Genomic DNA, 17,923 nt, shown 5'->3' on the forward strand with positions numbered 1-17,923 from the left:
CTATCAAACCAACCAAACAACTACAATGAGGGCTATATTCAGTTTGGGAAAAAAGCATCAAAACATACCAAGAACTCGTCATCCAAAACATTGTATCACTTCAGCCAATTCAGAGGTATTTTGACCTCTATTACTACAAGAGCCCTGATATGTTATCTTTTCTGCTTTTTCCGAAATCCCACTTGCTTCACAGCATCTTACTGAACAGAGTGAACAGTGGAGCTGTCAAATGAAGATATGTGTATTTTATTTTAATTTACCAAGTTAAAGAGGAAAGTGATAAGAATAGAAATTGTCTTTAAGGCAGGCATTAGACATACCTACAAAAAACTCCACAACACACAAGCAGCTTCAGCCTAGTTCCCCCTCCTAGACTTTCTACCGTATCGACTTTACTTTCACCATCTGCCCGAAAGGCAAGTTCCTCAGATGTGATCTGTATTTTTTGTTCTTTTTCCATTCACCAGCAAATCCTGGAAAATCCTCCTCCACAATTTATTAAGTTGCTAAGCCTCAATCACCTTTTTGCTTCTTGAAAACACTATGCAATTGTTTGAGTTTGGGATGCAATTTGATTTAATTCTTGTTATTATGATCTACGCTGTGGACAGTTGCAGAGTTAGAGACCCTTTACACTGCTGTAGTTTGTTCCTTCTCATGCTGATACACACGTTTAGATGTGCTCCACAGGACTTGTAAACCAAGACAGCTTACAAATGAGCAAATTGCATTCATGCTGCAAGGACTTTGTCATTAAAAAAAAAGTAATATATTAGCACCACTAAAGGAGTTCAGTTTGATTCAGCTGTTCCAAACTTTACCTCACCTTGCAGTTCTGGAAAGTTATAATCTTCACCTTCACTTAAATTCCTGCAAGCAGATAGCTGTGCCACCTTAATTACCTGCTCTCAAAAGTAAAATGCATCCATCTTTGGTGTTTGCAGCTGACAATTTAATAGTCTTTTCTACTGTGCGTATGCTGATCTGCATTTTCTATTGCTTATAACCATGCCTTTTCAGAACAGCGAAGCAGAGATGTATGGCTCATGACGGCAAACCTAGATGCCAACTTTGATGTTTCAAGGGTCAGATTTTTTCTGTTATCTAAGGAAGGCATTTTTTTTCCAAGACCATACTAGGAAGACACATTAATTTTCAGTCTCCTGTCACTCAAGAAAGAGCACCAGGAGCTTTGCTCGAGTTTTTAAGTTACCTCCTGGGAGCTCCTTTGTTTTTTTAAAAGAAAACTCCTGGTTTGATTGCTACAGTCTTTGTACCAAGGCGAGAAATAGCTGTCCTGCTCCACTCCACTCATCACAGGGAAGGCAGCAGGGAAGAGTTTATGAACTGTAATTACCAGCTTACCCACTCAGGCTCCTTCCTAAAAGGAGAATCATTCATCATCCTCTTTTGTGCTACCGACTCCTTAAAAGGCCTACTCAGCTTTAACTCCAGTGTATCCCACCGCAGCCAGGCTCCCCAAGAGCCTGCGCCAGGGCTACCTGGATGGATTTCAAAGGGAACATCACGCCATTTGCCTGCCTTATTTGGGAAACCCTAACTCTGCGAGGCTTGGCACAACCCCCGTGGCCCAGCCAGCCTTCGTAAACCTGGAGCTCTGACAGAGATCTGACGAGAAGGAACCTCAGATTACGATGAGCTCCTCGTTCCGCCGAGAAACAGGCATGAGAGGGAAGAGGGAGGGCGGGCTAGACGCCGGGCAAAAACTGCAAAGTTGAAAACAACGCCGAGACGGCCCGGCGAGCGGCCCTCGGAAGGGCTTTGCGCGCCTTTGGCCTAAAAATCTTCAGGAAGGAGGAAAAGGAAGGCCGGGGGGCGAGCCGGCGCAAACCAGGCGGGCGAGTCGCCAGCGGCCCGGGGTGTCCCCAGTGCACGCGCACACACACACACGCACAAACACGCATACACAAAACCAAACACACACACGCGCGCGCGCGCACGCAGCCGGCAGGGCGGGGCGGCGCCGGGACGCCCGTGCATCCAGCAGCGCGGCCGCCCCCCGCACCCCCGCGGCGGGCGGGAGGCCTATGGGGGCGCGGCGCCGCTGCCGGAGCGCCCGCAGCCCCTCCCCGCCGCTGCCTGCGGGAGTGGGAATAAAGACAGATAGCGGGGCAGGCACCGGCCGGGCGGGGAGGGAGAGCGCAGAAAGTTTCCTGCGGAGCCCGCGGGCGGCGGCAGCAGCAGCGATGCCCGTGCTGCGCGGAGCGCTGGGGCTGGGCGGGCGCCGCCGGCCTTAGGGGGAGCGAGAGCGGCGCGGAGCCCGGCAGCGAGCCGCCGGCCCGGCCCGTCCTCTCCTCCGGGCGGCGAGGGGGAAGCACCCCGGGCAGGGACGGGAAAGCGGCGCCGGCCGGAGCGCGGGGAGGGGGAGCGGCACCGCGGGGACAGCCGCCGCCGGCACAGCCCGGGGGGAAAGATGAGCTTGTTGTCAGCCATCGACACCAGCGCCGCGTCCGTCTACCAGCCCGCCCAGCTCCTCAACTGGGTCTATCTCTCGCTGCAAGACACGCACCAGGCCAGCGCCTTCGATGCCTTCAGACCCGAGCCCTCCTCATCCCAGCACCCCGACCTCGGCTACACCAAGAGCACCCCGGAGCTGGGCTCCTCGCTCAGCTCCAGCTATCTCAACAGCTTCTTCCAGCTCCAGCGGAGCGAGGTGAGTCCGCGCCGCCGCCCGGCGCGCAGCCCCCGGCCCCCCCCGGGCCACAACCGCCATGATGCCTCGGCAGCCTCCCCCCCGCCCTCCGAGCCGGGACCGAGCCCGCCGGCGGGACGGGGCAGCCCCGCTCCCCGCCCCGCTCGGCTGGGGAGGCTCGGCCGGCGGCGCGGGCTCCTTCCCCGACCCCTTCCCGCCCCGAGCCTTCCCCCGAGCCGGAGCACGCTCCCCCCCGCCGCCCGCCCCGGCCCCTCGGCGCTGGCGGCGGCGCCCGTCCCGCTAACGGGCCGGCGGCCGGGCCGGGGCGAGGCGCCGCCGCCGGAGCGGCATTGGCGAAGCCGCCCGCCGCCGCCTCCTCCCGCCGCCCGCGAGCGCCGAGGGGCGCCCGTGTTGACAGTCTGGTAAATGGTTAGACCGATTTCCCGTGCGCGGCCGGGACGGTGCCCGGGGTGCGAGGGGGGACACACACAAAAAGTACTGCATTCGTATTAACATGGAAAAGTCCCCCCTCCGCCCCGCCTTTTTTTTCCTCGAAGTGGTACTTAAAAAGCTTTATATAAAGAATATATGTCGCTGAAGAGAGATCAGAGGCCCGCATTAGTTGAAAGGAATAAATATAAACAGGAACGTAACAAGAAAAGAGTGCAAGAAGTTCTGTGCACGTTTTGTAACACAAGAACAAGACTAAATGAAACCAAAGGGAAGGAAGCTAAAAAACTAGGCTATGCAAAGACAATTCACTGTGGAACTCCCTCCAATGCAGCAGTGCTTGACCTCAACAACTTCCTGTGAGAGGGACTTCACATGCATGGAGGGAGATACTGCAAGGTGGCACCTCGCACACCACAGCTCACAGCCTCTCCAGAAACGATCCGACAATGTCCTTACTCCCTACCATGGAACTCTTGCCACAGACATTCAACTGGGGCTCCATTTGATGAGGGTTAGGCAGACTATGCATCTGACCTGCTCTGGCAGTTCCCACAGAACAACATTTGGGAGTCCTCCCAACACCATTTCAGCTAAAGCATAGGGTTAAAAAGTATTCTCAGGCAAAATACACGTTTCTGTTCTGTCAGCAAAGGTATGAGGTTGTTAATTAAAAACAAATCAAATTCTCCAACTGTTCTGGTGTTAAGCTGTTAACAGTTAGGACCCGGAGTTATATATACACATTCTTTTTTCCTTAATTAGAAATTCTTCCTTCCTTAAGAATTTCACAAAGCACATCCAGTCTCAAAACAGACACTACTTTTGTAAGTATATAGTTCAAAATCCATTCAGGCTGGTGGACCCAGCCTTATTAAGCACAACATAATATATCCAGTTTAAAAACACGCAGACTTAACAAGCACATTGATTTTGCTAAAAGACTAACAGGCAGCATAATTTAAACTTCCAGCCACTTACCTGTTGATTACAAATTGTAGATTTTGCCCCTTTCTGCTTGGCTTAAAAGATTCGTGGTGCCCAGGTAGCGACAAGACTCCAGGAGTTTGGCCTATGTGGACTGTCCCCAGATTGGGACTCCTTTCAGGTCTGTGTTTGTTCAAGTTGGGATATGTTCTGCTCACAGCGTGTCCTTTTTCTTCTTGGGAGAAAAAGGAAGAAACAAGTAAATGGAGGCTGCATTCAGGAAGCCTTTGAAACAGTCTCTGAGAAACAGGTTTTTTTTCCTTAAAGTTCCCCCCAGGTTAATTTTCTGCTTCTACTATACTGTTTGCAAGTAGGGGCTAATTTTTTTGTCACACTCTCTCCCTTTCCACTTGGCTCACATTTTTCTCCAGGTTTTTTTCCCCAAACTTTTCTCCTTTCTTCTGGAAAATAATTTTCCCGGTATGCCAGGCCTTCCCCAGGCCCCTTCTTCAGCCCCAGCTCTAAGCAGTCAGCCCCTTCACAGCTTACCCCTGGCCATGCTCCTTTTGGATCCCTGCAGGCACCTTAGCTGCATTTCTGCACGGATTCCTATTATCCATGAGCTGTATGGATGCAACTTTATTCTGCTCTTTTTAACCTCATTACAGTTTCCTGAGGCACATGCATGAGAATGCCAGCTCTGTAGAAAGCCTAGAGCATTCACCATTCAGGAAATAACGAGCCATTTCATTCTATACAGATATTTTCATATTTTTAAAAGATCAAACATATTAGTTTGTTCCAGTTCATTTTCCAGCCTGCGACAACAATAGCATTGACTATGTGGCTGATAAGAGACACTTCTCTATTTCCGATCTTTACCTGAACTATGTGTTAATACAGGGTAACCTGAAAAGAGGGAAAGGGGCACAGCCATCTCGTATGGCATGGGAATGCATTTGCCCTGGATATACCCCAAAGAAAGTAGGAAGCCCTTTAGGTTCTGCAGGCTAACACTGCCTGCTTATACAGCAGCTTTCATTCAAGGGTTTAGAAGGTGTTAGAGATACTGTTGCTCAAAAAAAGTTCTGTCAATATGTTAGATGCTCCATTCTTTCCAGAAACTGGAAACTAGGTTGGTTTTTTGGCAGGAGTCACCCAAGAGTTTCCTACAATGTCATGCTCTTAATTCTTGAGATTCTAACATCTGTTTATTTGCAGATGCCATTGGGTATACGCTATGTATTTCAACTACGTAAAATTATTTTGGGGAGCATTAGTACTGTATGCTGCTTTTGCATCAAGTGGGCTTACGCTATCTTTGGAACAACACATAGCTTTCCACAGTTAAACTGTTGACTGTTTTCTACACAGTGCTTGCCTTGGTTGGCTTTTTTTTTTCCTCCCAGTTTTGTCCTGGGTTGGCTTAGCCTAGAGCTGAGCTGTGACAATGATTGACACATAGCTGTACACAATATTTGGAAAGTGACCTAATGAGGGGCCAAAATAGCGACAGATTGAGAAATGATAGGATCATAGGGTGTAAAATAGTCACGCGTCCTGTATGTTGCCTTGCAATTGAAAATTTCTGGAGGAGAAGGCTTGGAATAAGAGACAGCACTTGTGAAAAGTTGCATTATACAGGGTTTGAGAGTCTGCATGGCAGTGCCTGTGTATGTGACTTGCATGCTGACAAAAGGAACTGGACAGAAAATAATAAAACTGCCAGCACCCACAGAGTAGTCTTGCACTTCACCAAGATTTTTGTCCTCCAGACTTTTTCCACTACAATGGACGCCTTCTAAATAAACATGATGAACACAGCTGTTTGGTGCATAAAAGCCCATTGTACCAGGAAAAAAAAGCAATAATAAAGGTTTAAACAGTAAAGCGACAATGAGCGTTTTGTTCCATATGCAAGAGCCATTTTGCAAAACAGACCTGCTTTAAATAAAACTTTACAGCATCGTTTATTGTCCTAGATATGAAACGAAAGCATGTTAGAACATTAAGATGCATTAAATTGGCTATTGAACTGAGCTCCACCCTCATTACACCACCATCCATCAGAGCCAAGTATTTGAGGTTTTGTTGTGGGGCTGGTTACATGCGTTTTAATGCATTTGAGACATAGCCAGGTAACTGTGGCTTTGTGTCATTGAGTGGTATAATTGAGAAACCTAGAATAAGGGCGTAAGAGACTCATATGGTATTTTCCTGTACTCACAGTAGGCATCCTACCAGATCAGTGCTGACTTCAGTCAAGAAGAGGCAGCAGCCAGTAACTAGAAATTACCATATTATAATAATCGAACTTGTTTCTTTGAACCTAGACTGCTAATTCCAGTGCAAGCCAGTATTTACACAGGAGAAGGAGCCTGTGTCCTAATGAATTCTTTACCCATGTGCAATACTCTGTGTGTCTTTCAAGAGGGGAATTCCTTCTAGAAAGCTCTATGGCAGCCGCTTTCTGGATCGAAAACAGATCTTACTTAAGCACAAATAACTGCATATACTAGATTAGAAAATAATCACTGTTTTCAAAAAGTAGTTCATGTTTCTGACTCAGGGACTTCCAGATCCAGTCCTTATAGGCAAGAGGGGACTGAACTAATTGGGAATGAGAGAACACGAGCTAGTTCAGTTTTCCACAGTAAGGTGCAGATCATTCACTTGGACAGGAAAATTTGGGGAATTACAAAAAAAAATTTAGAGTGTACTGTGGCAAATAACACTCAAACCCCCATGGAACAGAACCAGGCCTGCAGCACTGGGATAGATACTGCTTATCAGGCAGTTTCCCAAAGAAATAAAGTTAATATGACAGTGACATTCATATATTAACAACAGAATCCCGTGAAACACTGGCAAGAACAGAAAAATGTATGGAAGGAGGTTGGCACATCTACAGAAAATATGTTTTATATCGGACAAACTTGTTTTCCTTCTGTCCTTCATAGAATTTGAGGAATAAACCCTAGCTTGATACTTGATGAAGAAAGATCTATTCTTTAGCCTAGGTGAATTAATTTGGAGGATGAGAAGATTAAAAAAAAAAAAGATTGAACATTCTTGTAATATCAGAAGAATACAGGATTGCCATACAAGATCAGGCAACTGACCCACTAAATTAAGTGTCATATCTCTGAGAACAGCCATGAAGAAAAGGTTAAAGAGAGAACAAAACACCTTGTAAGAGGCTACTCACAACCAGTACGGTCCTAAGGCAAATACAACAGAGATGTGGGTTAGCAGAAATTGCCATATGCTCCAAAACATTTCTGATTCCCTTAATTTTGTGGAATATTGCTAGTTATTCTAACACAGAGCATATTTCTGATTCACAGAGTGCTTAATGTGCTCAGCACTGCAGTCAGGACTTCTTGCTTCTCACTTGCAGGCTAAACAACCGCAGTTTTATCTCCTCTTATTTAAGCATAGTTATTGACAGTCAGAGTAGTGCAGCATACAGGTTGCCTGTGTTAACATGAAGGCATCCTTTAATAATAGTGATTATTATTTATTTCCTCATCTTTGTTTTTTTGCTCACTATTCTTCATGTAAGCACTAATATGCCAGTGCTTTTATCCTTCTACAAATTGTATTGAGAAGGCAATAGCTCAAGAATTTCTGTGTTGGAGGAACCTGTGGTCTGTGTCTCAGGATGATTGTACATTGCAGATATTTCATGGCTACTTAAAGTGCCAGTCAGCTCCTTTCAAACTGCTTTTCAAGAAGTTAAATGTTAATTCTCGTGTTGGTCCTTATAAGAGATTTCAAGGAGCTGAATCTCTGTTAGTGAGGAGACAATATGCGTTTGGGGATCCTGGCGGCACCAGCTTCCTCCATCCTCCCACACAGCCAGCTTTAGAGCCCTTTTGCTGATATTGCCTCAGCACACGAAGTGCAGCTTTCACAGCCCACTGTCTATTCTGGACTCGAAGTCTCAGATCCTATTACAGGTATTTGACCTAACAATTACTCTATTTCCAGTTTCAGTTGGATGTGTGCTTTAAAATGCAAAAATTCAGGTTTTGAATTCTAGAAGCATTCTTTTTTGCTCCCTGTTCTTATTTCTGCAGCCGTGGCCTCCTGCTTTGTACTTCTCTCTTTGGAAAACACCCTCTTTTGCCAGGGAAGAAAAAAAAAAAACGTATGTGAATGTACTATAGGAAGTAGAGTCTGAAAATAAGATATGTATTTTGTATAAGTGGGAAACTCAAGTTACCACACAAATTACACTCTTCCATTTGTATATCCCCTAGGTGTGGCTTTAGACTTCTCTGCTCTCCAGGATTAATTTTTTGATTTTTTTTTTTTTAAAGTGCTCTGTACTGCATATGGTAGATACCCTTCTTATTCTTCACACTGAGTCTGAATTACTTAATAGCAATTTGATTGCAGAAGGGAATACACAAGAGCTAAATTTGGTTCTCTCAAGCCAAGTGCTCTAAATACAGTTACATTAGTTTTACTCGGGCTTCCTTACCTGAGTATGAACAGCAGAAAGCGCCCAGAAGTAAGAAAAAGTGAAGATGTGTTGAAGTTACTCCAACAGCCAGAGCCTCTTTTGTTGCTTCCTTACCCTCCCCACACCTCAAGTAAATGCTGCTGGAGCTCTGCAGCACACCTGTGCTACCTCTAGCTTCAACTAGTTCAAACATGATTTACAGCTGGGCTTTACTTCATGGCAACAAAAGTATTATCCACCATAGTCTTCTGCAGCTACTTAGTATCACATCAAAGGTTGAACCATGTGTGGAAAGCTGGCAAGAACTAAAATATTAATTGCTGAACCTAAATCAAGTCTTCCAGAAGAGGGATATGGGCTTTCTGCTTTACCATTGATTTCTTTTTGACAGGTTAAAAAAAAAAAAGCTAGCAAGAGAAGATAGACCAGTTATAGGTATTCTTCCTGATTAGTTGGAGATTATTGCCAACTCCTTTAAATCACTTGGGATTTTGTATTTATGCAAATTCTCATTTAGAGGAGCATTAGCATTCGCTTTCTGTCTCACAAATACATCCACGTCTTGAAAAACTTACCAGGCAATACACAGAAAAAAACCCTCAACCCATAATTGGGGGCAAAAGCATGTAGAATTCTTGTTACAATTCTATTTTATGCACAGAGCTTTCAGTTACAGTTATTTTATGCATTTACAGTGTCTTCCATCCCAAGGCACCCAAACAAAGGAGTGATGTAACTCCGTGTTGGGTAATGATTTTTCATGCCTTTCTCTTTTGCTCTGCAGACACAGACTCTGTTATTCAGAATAGAAAAGGAAGATCCTTCTCCAATGAACTGCACAAATGATCAGACAATCAAGTCTGACTTGAACCAATATATTCATTTATGAAGTGTATGGAATAAATAGATAACCAAAAGGTGTACAAAACTGTTTTTATCTAAAAGCTGACCCGCTTTTTTTTTTCCCCTCTTTTCATTGTTGTTTGTTTGGGAGATTTTGTGGAGTTGTATGAAACAGATAGCAAACAACTGTTAGTGATGGTCCTGTTACTTTGGTAATAAAAGATTAGAAGAAAAGATCATGTTATTGACAGTCACTAAGTGGGGATTGATGCAAAGAAAAATGTTCTAGTTCAGAGTTTAAGTGGGCCATAAAATGACTCTTAGACCTGATTTAAGCGATATTTAAATCTAAGACCAGAGGATCTTTTTCATGCTACTTTAAGAAGCGTGAAAAACAGTGACACAGTGCTGTTTGAAAAAGGTCCAGGCACAGACATTACAAAGCTAAATCATACAATACTGTTAGTATGTATTTGCATAGAAACAAACCCAAATGTATTCTGTTATCAAAACTAGATGTATACATAGAAATGGTGCCTAAAAAGTGATACTGGATATCACCTTAAAGCTTCTGAATGGCTTTGTGAAATAAAACCGTTAATATTTGTACCTCTCATTGGTTTCTTTTCCCCAGGAAAATTGCCAGCAGCCTGATGCCCATTTTGCCACTCTCCTGAATTGCCCTTCCTCCTCTTTTAGAAAGCCACAATGAAATTATTAAATTAAATGGGAAGAATATAAGTCTTTGCTTGACAGCCATTTACTTCAGTTTCTGTCAGGGTTCCAGAGAAGTTATCATGGATCAAAGGAACCGATTAAGTTTTACGAAGCTATTCAAATCTTACAGTAATGCTGACATAATTCAGATGGACGGTATTTCATAGGTGTCACAATTTAGATCACTTTTTTCCTGGAGGTCGGTTTTTATTCTCAGAAACACTACAAACAATCTGTGATCTACTAAAAGTAGAACCTAAAATTATAGACAGATTCACTTGAGGAAAGCAGAATAAATGCTGGCTTACGAGGCCTGGGCTTTGTCTCTGTCCTTTACTGTCTAGCCAGGCCAGCGCAGCTGTTGGAAGTTTTGGTGGTTTTTAAGTTTTAACATATCACAAGCCTAGCCCATTACTTTGTCACATGTTTTGGTGTAAGCAAATACTAATAAGTCCCAATACTTTGACCAAGAGGAATTTTAAGGAGCCTCTTGTAGGCCCTTTTTCTTAGCTCTTTCAACTGCTGCTGATAGGAGAGCTGCTGTGTGGTCTTCCAAAACCTGTATCTTAAGAAACACATTTTGTGCTTCTACAGAGTTAGTTTGAAGATCAGCAAACGCCCTCATGGTCCGGGGCTCTTGCTCTCATATCCAAAGCGGAAATATGTTCCTGCTGTATTAAACGACCACCCACGCTTACTCCCTGCATATGGCAGGATTTGGTGTCCCTTTTGAATGAACACAAGTGCAATACCCTGGAAGGATCATAGGAATCTGGAAATCTGTATTTGCATCTCATCCAGCTAACTGCCAAACAAACATTTTAAAGGGATCATCTTGCTCCCATAGGTTTCTCTTGCCAACCCAGGGGTTCCAGGTTTCTAAACTTGGTTGAGATTGTAGCAGGGGAGTTGAAGCCTACATTTCTTCTCACTAAGCCAGCCTGCTAGGCAACTATTTGGGTGTATTCATTAGGGTTGTGGATACCTGTGGCTGAACGGAAAGCAAAGGAACTATTGTACAGTCATTGCATCCTGAGAATGAGGGATTAGCAAGAGCTCTTAAGAGGCTTTGAGCATCAGTGGTCCTTGAAATACAGAGGTGTTCTTATAACCGTCTTTCACCAACATACATTGCAATTGGAATTAATAGAATAATAGATTCACTCCTCTAACAGACCTGACCTCAGGAAAAAAAAAAAAAGTCCTTAAGTCTACTTGGAAACCAGATTATTCAGTTGTTATTTTATAATTTATCTGAAGCAGATTGTGAAGTTTTAGGTTTACTTACTCATATCACACTTCAAGCTGTGCTGTATTACAACTGATTAAGAGGGTGGCTATGAATGTAGATAAAACTATCTAAAAGCTGGAGTCACAAAACGAAATCCCAGCCTGTCATTTAGTACATGGAAATAATTTATTTTCCTCACTATATTCAATTTAATAAAAGTTTTTGTCTTCCCACGAGTGCAGGAGCTGAGGCCCTAAGCACATTGCGAGGGGCCCGTTCTGGGCAGATGATGTATTGTTTCTACCTCTGACAGTGACCTTAGCTTTGCCTCTTTTAAACTTTGGCAGCCATCACAGAGGTTTCTGTGCCAAGAAGGCATTACTGAATGTAAATGATATAAACAAAAGTGTCTCAGACTTAGAATTCTATTTAACCCAAAATGGACATTTCTTAGCAAAACCTTTCATCACACAAGAGCTGCACAGGAGTTAAATGGTTTCCTAAGTGTGTCTTAAACAGGCATGTATCTATTTCTGGGTGTTATTTTTCTTATATTTGGAGCGTCAAAAGACCCACCAAATGAGAGGAAACCCAACTCTTGTTTTTCAAGCTGCAGGTCGGATTGAGACAAGATTTCCTGCAGGAAACAGAGATGTTAACAGAAAGTGCAGGGGTCAAAACATGTCCATCTGTTTCTCCCCTCGCTCTGTGCTGTACAGCCTTCATAATCTCCTCGACCGAGAACCCTGTCTCCATACCCGCAAAATAGGCTTGTTTTTCAACAGCGCGAGGAGGCGGTGGGATTGAGGTATCTGGCGGAGGCCCTCCCCGCGGCCCTCTCTCGAAGGGTCAGGGAGGTTGGCGGTCTGCAGCCCGGGGAGACTCGGCTGCAGGCGGCCGAGGGACAGGCCGAGGAATGAAAGCTCCTGTGGGGATGTGTTAAAGTAATTTGCAACGTGAATGGTCTCCGTTGTCCCTAATATAGTGCTCATGTGTTAGAGCTTCTCTTTAACATAAGTGGGCAGTTGTTTAGCATTCAGCAGATGAAAAGGATCCCTGCAGAGCTTGGTGCAAGATTCAGAAAGTTCCTCCGAGACTGTGCACTTCTGACCAGAGGAAATCTCTATCCTCTCCTTTCCCACCTTTCCACATCTGCCATTAAAGGCTTTTTGTGAGGTCCCTGTACGTTGTGTAAAAGAAGTCTCCTCACCGACACCCACAGTAATCCTTTCCCTGAGGCTGAAATAAGGAGGATCACACTACTACCAGGGAGCTGAGAGGCCTACCTGAGCTTCAGCAGGCATGAAGATGGTGACTGAGCAACCTCTTAACTGTCAGTGTTTTGTTACTTCTATACCACTGTGCAGTAGATGGGGAGCAGCATTTTTTTTAAGGTCTAAAGATCTGTGAAATTCATTGAAAGCTTTGGATCAAAATGTTAAAGATCAGCGGATTTCAAGCAAGGCGAGCTGGTGGCATGCATTGCCCTTCAACCCTGCCATGAATTAAAGGTACGCCAGCCATACGCAAAGGAGCGTGTTGCATCCACTTGCTGTTCTGCAAAGTCTCAGCAGCGACGAGCAATTACAACCTCAGAAGCCACAACCAGCTGAGCTGTCAGATCCAGAATAACTAGATTAAATAGATCTATCCGCTGGATTAAAGATTCATCGCCCTACCATTGACTTGCTGGCAAGTCATGCCGCATTCATAGTTGTCTCCTTAAAATACCGTTTCTGCAAAAGGAAAGTCCTCGTGCCATCTGAAAATATTCAGAAGTAGGCATTAGTGTTAGCAGTTTAATACAAGCATGTATTTATCTAAAGCCCCCTACAGAAGGATGAATTAAGGTATACTTGGCTAATCTAACTAGCCAGAAATGTATTAATTAACATTTACTTGGCTAATCTACATTTATCTGTGGTTTTAGATAAGGAACTTGAGTAATTCACTTTTTACTAAAGTCAGCTCAAAGACCAGATTTTTTGACAGCTAACCTAAACATTGACTTCAGAAGGAAACAGAAGCCCGAGTCTTTTTTTCTTCCTCCAAGCAAACATTTTCTTCACTGAGTGACGAGCTTTGCTTGCAGTTGTCCAGTGATAAAATGTTACTGAGTAAACTCTTAAACTATTTTCTGTAAAAGGATCTATAATTTATCACAGGAGCTATAGCAGACATAAGCTGTACAGGAGCAGTTCTTGAGGTTTTCCAGTTCAGCCTTGGTAATTACACTTCTTCTGGCTCAAATTAGTGCAACTAAATTTATGACAGTATTTTCATTTAATCCCTCTATTTTCAGAAGGCTTTGGGGTTGGCCATAAACATTGATTCTGCACTGGATGTTTTCTTTGGGGACAAAAACAGGGAACTGTTTTGACCACTTATAAAGAGCTGAAGCACAGAAGAGTCACAGATTTGAAGTGCTCTTCTCCACACGTGCTCGTCTTCAGATGCAACTGTTGTGCCTTCACACATGTTGCATGGCCCTACAGATAAATCCCATGTCAGAAGCAAGCCTTGGGGCGCTAGCAGAGAAGACAGATACAGGCCCTCAAGCCACTGAATTAGTGTTCGGGTAACTTCAGATTTCCCTCTTCTCGGACATGAAAATAGTAACTGAGTGGGGGCAATGACTTGTCTATCCTACTGTTTTATCCATGACACAGCACAGGGATGTACTCAGTTCTTATCTTTGTGAAAATCCAAGCTGATAACTTAAGCACCTTTTGACATTTCAGTGCAGGGCTAATAATTAGCATGGCTAGTCTGGTTACCATCATACACGCTTCACACACACTGGAGAATGTTTATAATTTACAGTATATGAAAACCTTACTTTTTCTACACTGATGATAGGGCAACTCAACTCCTTTTTCCAACAAACTTCAAACAGCCATGGCGCCTGCTGACTTAAACTTAACTCTGAAAGTTAAGACTGCTTTGTTTTTGTTTGCTCTATTAGGTTGGCAACATACTAAAGCAAAAATAAGTCATCAAAAATTCTTTGCTCATCACTTTTCAATTACAGACTATTTCACAAAGTGGAAGAATTGATGACTGGACTACGTTACAGGAATATTGAAATGCTACAGAACCTCACTTCAGTATGTGCAATTAAAACAAACATGGAGAGAACCACTAGCACAAATCATACTAACTTATAGCTTGAGCAGGTTCTTTCACAAGTCCTTTAGACATACTTTTAAACAGCTATGAATAGGGAAGACTTTTTTAGTATTGGATTGCTGTGGGGTTTATTTGAATTTGCTTTTTTTAATGTTAACCCACTGGATTTCAGGTGGGATAGTCACAATAATGATGACACATACAAACAAAATTATCCTGCTAAGGTGGAGTAGTCACCTCTGCCAACTTTAATGTTAAATCCCTTAACTAGCAGGAACAAAGAAGGACATCTGTGACAAGGGATACTAAGCACAGAATCCAACAGTTCGGGAGCATTATGAGGCTTCTCCTATCCAGTTTTAGGTATTACACTTAAACAGCAGATGACTTCAAAGAGGGCAAGAAGTTGCATTTTCTTCATGCTCATTTGGCTAGTTTAAATATTTCTTTCTCTCCTTTACTATAAACTGGCGAGATACTGTGTAGGGGTACCAGTGTAGTTTGGGTTTGTGTTTTGGGTTTTTTTTTTGGCGGGGAGGGGGGGAAGTGGTTTTTCAAAGTATAGGTTTTCAATTAAAAAAATCCCCAAACAACCCCAAGAGCACCAAACAAATGTACCAGCCAGATGCAGCCTATCAACCACTTGAAACAGCACAGGTCATTCTAGCTTCAGGTAACGGGTGGATCTATACCCCTTTGTCACTGCCTTAAGGGTCCAGCAGCCACAAACTGAGCTTAGGGCAGAAACTGAATTTTCCAGATACACCTCTACATTTTCAGTCCCATAACTAAAAGCTTTGCTTCTTAACTCCTATAAGTCCTAATAATAAGGTGCCATTCCCACATAAATAGGTTGCCATTGCTTGTTAATATCAGCTGTTCTAGAAGACAGGTAATCCTAGCACCTTTGGGCAGAATTAAATGTTGTTGTAATTGAGATGCTATCATGCTATCTGTGCTTTCTTCTCCTTGTTAAAAAATACCTTTACAGCTAAAGCAGTAGCCATACCAGCGGGAAATCTGGAAAGTAAGGCTTGCCACCTATTTGTTCAAATGTTTCATTGCATATTCCTAACAGTACCATATTCTTTATTTCCAACACTGTACTATTGCTAAAAAAGAAGCTGAAGAGATGAATTCTGTTTCAGTGTTTCCTTATCCACCACTTGGCACATCAATCCCAAAAGCTGTCTCTAAAAGGCAGGGACCAGCCAAGGGAATCAAAAGCATTTGCCAGATCATTCGCTTAACTAGGAATTTCTTCGAGGTGAGTTAGATGCTGGAACTCTTGAGTCACTCACATATGTTACCCAACTGGAAATCAGAGTAGGGAAGTTATAGAAGACAATAGCTGCCTCTTTCACGAAGGACAACACTGCAACCTTACAGATTACGTGCCTGTTAACTGGAAACACTTAGCAAAGAAATAACAAAGGAAGCCTTCCCAACACCACTAACAGATACAGTTTAACGATCTACCGAGCAGAGAGATTACCTTTGGAAAGTACAACACCAGATTTTGAGTTTGGTTCATTTTCAACTAAGTCAAGAAGTTTCACAGGAAGAAAAAACAAACAAACCAACCTGTATTATCAGCTCAAACTTCCCACCAAGCCAGTTTCTAAGTTTTACTACCAGATCCCCCATCCTCCCAGGACAGCAAGATAAGGAAATCCTGAATTCATTGCAGCTGGCCTGATGAGCTTTGTAATTAGGATTTGCAGTGTGGTCTTTGGGCTTCTTGAGAGCACTAACCCTTTCACTGCCAAATCCTTTCTATCCTGTTAGAGCTCAGAATGAGACTCCATTTGAGAGGTATTATTTGTTGTCTGCTTTTTAAAGAAATGGGTTGGCTTTACTAGTGGCACACTGTGAACACAAAGCAGTCATTGCTTTTGGTGGAATTCATCAGAGGAGCAGTCTCCCTGACACCTCCCAGATGTGTACCAATACACTTAAGACCAGAATGAGTCAGGGTGCATTTCCCTCTTCCTCTCTGTTTTCCTTTCCAGTCGTCTGTCTGAGACCATCAACATTCTCCCTGTCACTCTGATCATCCCCTGGACATCCCCTTTGAGTGTGAAGCTAATTCAAAGTTTTCGTTCAAAACCCTTCTTAAAAATCCCCTTTGCAGCAGTGCAAACAGTTTGTAAGGTTTGAATTGCTGGTTTGCTCAATTAAGTGCCCCAGACAAAAAACCCCACCCTGTTTTATGTATCTCAGCAACAGTCATTCACCCCTTGTCTTCCACAAAGACAAAATGGACTAAATCACCGTTTGCTTTCATCGCATTCATTACATGTTCCTGGGCTTTTGGTATTTGATTCCAGGGGCAGGAATGAACTTTCCCACCACCACCCTTATTATATAACTTGGCTTTTTAGAATGGCTTTTTTCCTCATCTCCTTCTGAAGAACTGGAGATTTCCACAGCTGGCAACAGGATGTAGCACTGTTTGCGCTGGTGCTCTTTATAGCATCCTTCAAGTGCCAGATTGATGTGTTTTTCACATTGACTTGGAGTTAAACTGATTTAAGACCATTTTCCAGGTCAGATTTCAGGAACTGCTGAAACGGTTTGCCTGACTGTATACCAGGAGGGATGGGCTGCATCTTGGGATCATCTAGAAATTTTCCTTAATGAATTCATTGTTCTTTGAAGCACCAGTGACGTCAGCAATGCCCGTCTTCTCCTTTACTGTCATCTTCTGGGATGTTATATTTGTGTCTTTTCCTTTTTTAACACTGGGTCTCAAGATGATTATAGGGAAGCGTTTCATGGTAGCGTGTGTAGACTGGATGTTTTGGCATGTCCAGCTTTGGCACGTATCGCTCAAATGCCCTGCCAGCTGAACCAGCTGGCCACTTTCAGAGCCATGTGTGGCTCTTCGGCCACAGAGCAGTTGGTGGCTGCTAAGATTATGATTTAGTGTCAGTACAGCCTGTAGTCTGACGGGATCCTGGCCTGTGACAAGGCTTCTGGCTGCCATGGTTGAAGCAAACAAAAGTTTGTAAAGGTTTGCTGACAGTGGGCAAAACTGTGGTCATTGCAACCCTTACATTTCCCTATTGACCTGAAACGAGCCAAGAAGAGTTGGTGGAGGAGTGAATTTCATAATATCCAGTCATGGTGCCAAATTGCTCCCTTACAATGGGGGTAATAGCTCAGTGTAAAGGATATGTAGAAAAGAAAATAGTCACCACTGTCATATGTCCAATTCAAAGCCCACTGAAGGCAGCAGATAGGTATGTTTTGTCACTGTGTTGGCCCTGGGGGCAGAAATAGCAGCCTCCTGATGGGCAGGAGTTATATATTCTACATCCCCAGGGGATGTTCCAGATTTCGGCAATGAGTAAAGAATTTGGGACATTCTGTGTGTCCCTACACTCACCTTTCTATAAAAATCAGATAGTAGGGAATTTGCAAAGTTACTGGTGGGTGTAACGCATGTGAAGTACTTTAAGAATCTTTTGTTAAGAGGGGCTCTTAAAAAGAAAGATTT

The 17,923-nt window shown here is 43.7% G+C and overlaps 1 protein-coding gene across 1 annotated transcript in view; it reads left to right on the plus strand.

Annotated features, from left to right (window-relative positions):
* Positions 1–2,403: 2,403 nt before the first annotated feature.
* Positions 2,404–17,923, plus strand: part of ZCCHC24 (zinc finger CCHC-type containing 24) — a 118,580-nt gene continuing 103,060 nt past the window's right edge. The window contains exon 1 of the mRNA XM_059821150.1: positions 2,404–2,674. Coding sequence (XP_059677133.1) covers positions 2,435–2,674 — 240 coding nt within the window. The 5' untranslated portion in view covers positions 2,404–2,434. The remainder of the gene's footprint in view (positions 2,675–17,923) is intronic.

Source organism: Gavia stellata, chromosome 9 (assembly GCF_030936135.1).
Source record: "Gavia stellata isolate bGavSte3 chromosome 9, bGavSte3.hap2, whole genome shotgun sequence".
NCBI classification, from domain to species: domain Eukaryota; kingdom Metazoa; phylum Chordata; class Aves; order Gaviiformes; family Gaviidae; genus Gavia; species Gavia stellata.